Raw genomic sequence first — 7912 nt, 5'->3', positions numbered from 1 at the left:
AGCTGCTCTTTTTCAAGAACAGCTGTGCCAGAACTATGGCTTGCCCAAGGTCATCCAGCAGGTGCAAGTGGAGGCCACACAGTATCCATAGGAACTCTCAGTCTGGGGCAAGTGATGCACTGTATTCTTGATGCCTGGGGGGTGGGGACAACAGTGGGAGAGCTCCTAGTGTCCTGGCCCCACTGCTGGACCTCCTGAGGGCACCTGGTATTTTCGGCCACTGTGTGACACAGAGTGTTGGAGTGGATGGGCCTTTGGCCTGGTCCAACACTGGCTTCTCTTATATTCTTATGTCTGGGGCAAGGGATGCTCTGTCTTCTTGGTGCTTGGGGGGAGGGCAACAGTGGGGGGGGGGCTCCTAGTGTCCTCCTGGCCCCACTGCTGGACCTCCTGATGGCCCCTGGTATTTCTGGCCACTGCGTGATACAGAGTGTTGGACTGGATGGGCCTTTGGCCTGATCCAACATTGGACAAGCATATGGAGCAGAGGTCCATCAGTGGCTATTAGCCACAAGGTATAGATAGGGACTCTGGGGCAAGGGATGCTCCGTATTCTTAGTGCTCAGGGGGGTTGTCAACAGTGGGAGGGCTTCTAATGTCCTAGCACCACTGGTGGACCTCCTGATGGCACTGGTATTTCTGGCCACTGTGGGATACAGAGTGTTGGACTGGATGGGCCTTTGGCCTGATCCAACATTGGCATCTCTTATGTTCTTATGTTCTTATGACATTTTTGTGGTTTGTTTTGTGAGCCGGCACATCCTTGGGTTGGCCAGGGCCAAAGGCACACAGTCCTGGATTCTGTGTCCCATGGTGCAGAGCGGGGCACCGTCTGGCCTTGTCTGCGTTTAAGGAGGCATTGGGACTGCCCCTGCCAGGCCAGTTCTCCCGCCGGGAACATCCATCCCACTCGGAGTGGGGTCTTTCTGCCAGGGGTGGTGGTGAGACGGGTGCTGACTCTGGTCGCCTCGTGGGCTGGCTGGGGCTGGTTGCTTGTCCTCTGCTCCTTTTGCGCTGGGCCTGTGGCAGAAGCGACCCCAGGTGGTGCGACTCCTGCGGTGGGCGCCTTTGGCTCCCGGGGGTTCTCTCCCCAGGCCTGCTTGTGGGAAGGGCAGGACAGAAACTGAAACGAAGAAACAGATACAAGAGCGGCTCTGTGGGGAGGCAGGCCTCACCCGCACCGGTTTCTGTGTCCCCGTGGAAACGAGGCAGCGCCTCTCCACCACGCCGGGGCTCCAGCTGCTGGCTCCTCTTCCCTCCCACTTCCCTCCGGGCCTGCCCCCCCCAACAGCCAGTCACCCCAGGGGGGCGGGTATGGGTGGGGACTCTCCCGTGTCCACCGGCTGGAATGGTCACAGCAGGTCACAAGAAGACTTCCACAAGAGTGCAGTGGTTGGGCCCTCCTCGTTGACTGGGTTGCTGTTTCCACGCCTTTTGGTGTCCGGGGGTTCGGGGGGGGGAGGCAGCACTGCCTGCCCGGGCATTGACCGTGGCCTGGCTCTCTGGCGAGTTCATGGCGATTAGGTGCATCCTTCTGGGTGCAGAAATGCATCTTGGGTTTAAGAGCTGCGTTGTCGTTCAATGCATTTCACTCATTCTAAAAGAGAAGGTGTTTCATAGGTGGTTTCTCCAGTACTCCCCCAAATTTCCAGTTTTGCTGTCAGGAAGAAAGTGAAGACGAGACCTTGGGGGGAGAAGCTTTGCCCCCCTCCCCCCCTGGGCTGGCACATCTGTATGCAGAACCTGAAAGTGCAGCTCAGTCAGATGATGCTCTGCGTCCCAGTTTGAGTTTTGCTCTGCCCCAGAAACGTGGGCGCTTCCCTGCTGCACCAATTCTTGCTTGGCTTTTATGGGGAGAATACAGCCCTAGTCAATCCCTGGCACAGCGTGAAGGGGCTGGGGGCTGAGTGGGCTTGTCAGCGGGGACGGCTTCAGTGCCCCGATAGAACTGGGGGGGGGGCTCCCCTCGCCTCCCCTCCGAATCATTCCTGCAACAGAAGCAGCGGGGAGCTACAAAGGGGTTTGCTGATGGCTGATGGCTCCCCTGTGCTGTGTTGGTGACAGAGAGCTGTGTGTGAAGAGCTCTGACCACCTCCCCCACCTTGTAGGAGCTCCAGAACCTGGAGATGGAGCTGGGGCAGGTTCCGGAACGTTGGAAAGATACATGGGACAAAGTGAAGGCCTTCCAGCGGTCAGAGGCCCAGGCAGACTCTAGCAGCCGGGTAAGGAGTCTGGAGCCGGGAGGCCTCGGGGGGGGGGCTGGTCCGGAGGGGGGGGGCGCGATGCCCACTCGCTGTTGTCTGCTTGCTCACAGGTAGCGGCTGGCTCCCTGCTGATGGCCTCCAGCCTGCCACACCAGCGGCGCTCCCTGGGCGTCTACCTGCAGGAGAGCGGCGTCAGCTCCACCATCAACCTCAGCCTGGACAGCGACACCAGCAGCACATCCACCCCGTCCAGTGGGAAGCAGGGGGGCCGCAGAAGCACCAGCACCCTCTACAGCCAGTTCCAGACGGCAGAGAGCGAGAACCGGTGCGGGCACAGCACCCCTCTGGGGGGGGGACGGGGGGACACACACACGACCGGGGCTGTCTGCCCGGGATCTGCTGCCTTGCCATGTCCTCTCCGCACTAAGCCTCCTCTGTCTTCTGCAGGTCATACGAGGGATCGCTTTACAAAAAAGGAGCCTTCATGAAGCCTTGGAAGCCACGGTGGTTTGTGCTGGATAAAACCAAGCACCAGGTGGGAGAGCTGGCAGAGTGGGGGGGCCCTGCCCAGGTGGGGGGGCACACACACAGAGAGAGGGGGGGTCATGATCCCTGTCTTGCAGCTGCGGTACTACGATAGCCGTCTGGACACGGAGTGCAAAGGAGTCATTGACCTGGCGGAGGTGGAGTCCATCGCGCCAGGCACTCCCACCATGGGAGCGCCGAAAATGGTGGATGAAAAGGCCTTCTTCGATGTAAGTCTTCTTTGTGGGTTGCCGCTTCCCCTCGTGCCGGGGGAACGGCCGGCAATGTGTGGAGACGGGATGGGGAAGCCAGAAGGGGATCCCTGCTGGATCGGGCCAGCGAGCCCCACCCCGTTTCAGCCTCTGGTTTCCCACACTCGCTGCCCAGGGGGATCGATCCACAGAGCCGGTGGCGACTGGCTTCCGTGTCTGCCGCCAAGGCTGTTGGGAGATCTGGACAGGCAGTTGGCAGGTGCCATTCAGCGGCCCCGGCTAGGGACAGATATTTCCTTCATCGGTTTGTCTGATCCTCTTGTAAAAGTGATCTCAGCTGAGGGATAGCGCCACGTCCCGTGGCTGTGAGCTCCACGGCTTAGTGATAACGTTGTGTAAGAAAGACTTCTGTTTTGAGGGTTTCTGGCATTTCTGTGTGTTTGGACACTCCCACACTTTATGTCCACACTGAGAACTGTTTTTTAACAAATGAAGTAGCTCCAGTTCTAGTGGAGACCTCTCATATGGACCACACTGCTCTCTTCCTTCCATCATGAGAACGGTCCTTTTACTGCTGCTCCCTGGTTCCAGCCATTCTGCCACTTTCTAATCCATGAGAGGACTCCTGCTTATCCCATGACTGCTAACTTTGCACAGGAACTTTTTGAGAGTGGCTTTTTGAGAGTGACTTTTTGTGAGTGACTTTTTGGAGCACCGATATTTTAGTGCATTGTATTATACTGTATTTTATACTGTTCTTTATATTTTTTTATTATTTTAACCTTGGCATTTATCCCTCTTTGTGAGCCGCCCTGAGCCTTTGGGGAGGGCGGGATATAAATCCAAAAATAAATAAATAAATAAATAAATAAATAATGAAGAACTTTAGAAGTCCAAGTTCATGACTCCGTAGGCTTAATAACTCTATCTTTAATAATGGTTTCCACCCATTCATGCAGAACATGGAGAAGTCACCCGAGGCCAGCTGGCACTCCCTGGTGGGAACCAGAGACGGGGCTTTTCCAGTGGTGGCTCCTCACTGGTGGAGTGCCCTCCCCCTTGAGGCTTGTCTGGCCCACCTACTTTACTGCTCTGTAGGCTACAGGCCAACCATTCCTTTGAGCCCAGGCTTTTAAAGGAAGGGTTCCTCCTTTTTTTGTCTAGGGTTTTTTTTTGTATTTTTCCTGTGTGCACGTGTGTGAGTGTGTGCGTGCCCCTGGACGTCATGCCGACCTCTGGTGACTGACCCCTACTGGGAGCCTGGAGGCTATTCAGAGGGGGGTGGCTGACTAAAGCCTGCCTCCGCCTCCCGCCTGCTGGTATTCCAAGGAGGTCTCCCATCCAAGTACTTGCCAGAGTCGACCCTGCTTAGCTTGCGAGATGATCTGACGAGAGATAAGAACATAAGAGACGCCAATGTTGGATCAGGCCAAAGGCCCATCTAGTCCAACACTCTGGGTCACACAGTGACCAGAAATACCAGTGCCATCAGGAGGTCCAGCAGTGGGGCCAGGACACTAGAAGCCCTCCCACTGTTGACCCCCCCCCAAGCACCAAGAAGACAGAGCATCACTTGCCCCAGACATAAGAACATAAGAGAGAAGCCGATGTTGGATCAGGCCAAAGGCCCATCTAGTCCAACACTCTGGGTCACACAGTGGCCAGAAACACCAGGTGCCATCAGGAGGTCCCCCAGTGGGGCCAGGACATTAGAAGCCCTCCCACTGTTGCCCCCCAAGCACCAAGAACACAGAGCATCCCTTGCCCCAGAGCCCCCCTATCTATGGCAAGATGGGGCTTGCCGGGGCTCTATCCAGGCGGTCAGGGCGGAAGGGCTCCCCCTTCTGAGCTGTTTTGCTTCTCGCCTGAGGCCTTTCAGGCTGCTGAGTGTTGTTTTTATGTCCTGGTCTGGTTTTCATGGCTTTATTGTTGATCGTCCTTGTGACGTCTTTCTTCCTTCTCTGCAGCTGAAGACGACAAAGCGTGTTTACAATTTCTGCGCCCAGGATGTGCAGCTGGCCCAGCAGTGGATCGACCGCATCCAGAGCTGCTTGTCTGACGCCTGAGCGTGTCCTGTTGTTGCCCATCCGGGCCTCAGCAAGTGACGGAGTCTGGACAAGGCGAACGGAGGGTCCACGCAGGAAGGAGAGGCCCCTCTGTCTCTGTGGCCCCGCCCGGGCTGCTCTTCCTGCCGGGTCGGTGTGTGACACCGGGGTCGGCACAGGCTGGGGGGGGGAGCAAAGCAGCAGGAAGCGCAAGTGGAGGAGTCTCCGCCGCCCCACCCCCCAGTACTGCCCTAGAGATCTCGGCTTCCACACTTTCCGGGGGGGGCAGATTATGGTGAGGAGGCCCTTCTTCTGCCTCCTGGAGCTCGCTGGCATGTTCGCTGGGAGGGCCCGCCGCTGCTCTGGCAGGGAAGGAGGAAGGGGCCAGGTGCTCAGCCACTGCGCTGCTGAGGAAGGATGGCAGCCTGAACAGTATTCGAGTCCTGGAGCCCTTGGGCCTTGTGCGTGGCAGCACCAGGGCCGGGGTCCGTGGCTCCTGGCACTGGTTCTCGGGGGAGGAGACTGCCCTCGCCAGTGCACGAGTGGCATGTGGGCTCCGGCATTCTGGATCTCTGGTCTGCTGCCGGCTGTGTGGAAATGGGTCTGGGGTGGGGGTCCGGGGTTGGCAGCCTTGGGTTGGCCGGCCCCTGGATGATGGTGCCACTTCTCCTCGGCTGCTCACACGCCCCGGAGCCTTCAGTAGCGTCCCCGCAGGCAGGCAGGCAGGCAGACCTCTGTCTCTCTGGTGTCCTGCTGGCCACTGAATGCAGCTGGTGACCCCGTGACAGCTTCCCTCCCTCCCTCCCTCCCGGTATCGTATGTTCCCATCCCAAAGAAAATCATGTTGCTGCCTCTCCTCATGGGTTGCGGAGCACCCTTCCTCCACGTGTGTCTGCTGGGTTGGTTTGGCAGAGGCAGTACGATCTCCCCTCCCAGAGGAATGTTTTATCCGAAGCCTTGTACATACTCTTCTGCCTAGTGCCCCACCTCCCCTTTTCCCTACTTTTTAAATTTGTACAATAAAGGCTGAGGCGAGGTAGTGCAGGCTGTTGTGAAATGGAGGGTTTTGTAACTTACCTGAGCGGTTGTAGATTATTGAAGTTTCTGTACATTGTGTCAAACCTACAGAGTCCTTGTATTGTATTGTGCCTAGAGGAAAAAATATATGAAGAGGAAAAAAACTTAATTCAATTTAATAAAAAATAATAATAAATACCACATCTCTGGTCCAGCATGACCCTCTTCGTCTTCTGGGTGGGTGGGAGTCCCTTGGCCAGAGCTCCGTCTTGCCCTGGAATCCTCTGCAAAGTCTCTGTGCCAGACCCTGCCTGACTCTTGGGTGGGGTGGGAGATCTGCATTTGGGGGTGGGGCTGGAATTGGTAGACTGGACACAGCAGTCTTCTGAAGCGGGAGGTGTGTCTTCTCAATGCACCAGAGTGCTGTGCTGGGTATCCTCCGTGCTTTCCTAGATCACGGGTGGGTTGAAACCATTTGACAGGAGGAGTTGCACGCATGCGCTGAGGAAGCCGGTTGCTTGTCCGACCTCTCCTTAGAATAATTAACTTAAAAGCTCAAAAAGAACGTGTTTAGACCATCCTCAAGGTCAACTAAAAGAAGAAATCAACGTAGGAACATCCGGTGAACACAAGGAATTCCACTCTGAAGCTTCACAGGGTAAGATAGCAATTATTTATTACTGCATTAGGGAGGTAACGCCCAGGTCAAACTCCCAGCCCTTATCTGCTTCACTGGAAAATAGCTGTTATTATGGCAAAAAATTTAAGAGAGATCTCAGAACAGATATCAGCATTCCAGAACATGATGATGGCTTCTCTGGAGCAGATAAAAACTGAAATTAAGACAATAAAAGACGTAGTGTCAGAACTGGCAGTCGAGATTAAAGAAACAAAACGGCGATTGCAGCTTCTGAGCTTGCTACAAAAAACAAACAGAGGATTAATCAGTTAAATACCCAATTTACGGAGTTATCAGACAGGAACAGACGAGCAAACCTTATATTTGCAGGGATCTCAGAAGAAGCAATAAGCTCCTGGAAGAAACTCTTAGAGCATGGATTGAAGAAAATGGAGTTAAGGTCCAACCCCAAGACATTGAAAAAGCCCATAGACTGCAAAGGAGAAAGGAAGGAGGAGCCTCAAGGGACGTTATAATTAAATTCACAAGAGAAAAGCTACAGCAGGAAGTATTTAAGACCCTGAAAAAGAAGAAGGACCTGACCCTCAGAGAGAGAAAGGTATGGATTAGAGAGGATTTTTCCCAAGAAACCATTAAGAAGAGAAACCAAATGAGACCCTATGGGCAAAAATTATATGAAAATAATGTGAAATTCTCATGGGGGTATCCTGCTTCAATATTAATATTTAAAGAAGGCAAGAGACTAACAGCACAAAACCCCAAGGAAGCAAGGGAACTCTTCAGGCAACTGGGTATCGATACAGAAGACCTGGGAGAACAGAGAGAGAGGAGGAAGATATGGAGGATGCAGACGGCCCTGGAGAAGGACCTTCAAACAGACGTGATAAAAGACCAAGGACGGACTCACACGAGGATACTACATAAAGGGAAGTATATTAAAGTTTATTGAGCTAGCTTTAAAAATAAGAAGGAAGGGGAGGGTTGGGATGCGTGCACTCTGGAAAGTGTGAAGACGGGATGATGCCTTCATCCTCAGCATTGTCTGAACCACAGGGGAAGGGAGGGGGGGAAGGTCTCATTTAATAACTAAAGTAAAGTACCCACAGCCAGGGAGGACTAAGATTCCAAAAAATAAAGAAAATGGGTAGGTCCTTAAGAATCCTTTCACTGAATGTAAACGGTCTTACCTCCAACCTTAAGAGATTTAGATTAACTAAAATGGCCAGAGAACAAAGGATAGACTTGATGTGTCTACAGGAAACACACACA

The 7912-nt window shown here is 54.2% G+C and overlaps 1 protein-coding gene across 1 annotated transcript in view; it reads left to right on the top strand.

The window, feature by feature from the left end:
- Nucleotides 1–6189, top strand: part of SBF1 (SET binding factor 1) — a 105243-nt gene extending 99054 nt beyond the window's left edge. Inside the window, exons 35-39 of the mRNA XM_015415507.1 lie at nucleotides 2109–2222; nucleotides 2315–2529; nucleotides 2652–2739; nucleotides 2828–2959; nucleotides 4909–6189. Coding sequence (XP_015270993.1) covers nucleotides 2109–2222; nucleotides 2315–2529; nucleotides 2652–2739; nucleotides 2828–2959; nucleotides 4909–5007 — 648 coding nt within the window. The 3' untranslated portion in view covers nucleotides 5008–6189. The remainder of the gene's footprint in view (nucleotides 1–2108; nucleotides 2223–2314; nucleotides 2530–2651; nucleotides 2740–2827; nucleotides 2960–4908) is intronic.
- The last annotated feature ends 1723 nt before the right edge of the window (nucleotides 6190–7912 follow it).

This window comes from Gekko japonicus, unplaced genomic scaffold, assembly GCF_001447785.1.
Source record: "Gekko japonicus isolate JY-2015 unplaced genomic scaffold, Gekko_japonicus_V1.1 scaffold1667, whole genome shotgun sequence".
Lineage (NCBI taxonomy): Eukaryota > Metazoa > Chordata > Lepidosauria > Squamata > Gekkonidae > Gekko > Gekko japonicus.
This window is presented reverse-complemented; position numbering and strand designations above follow the sequence as displayed.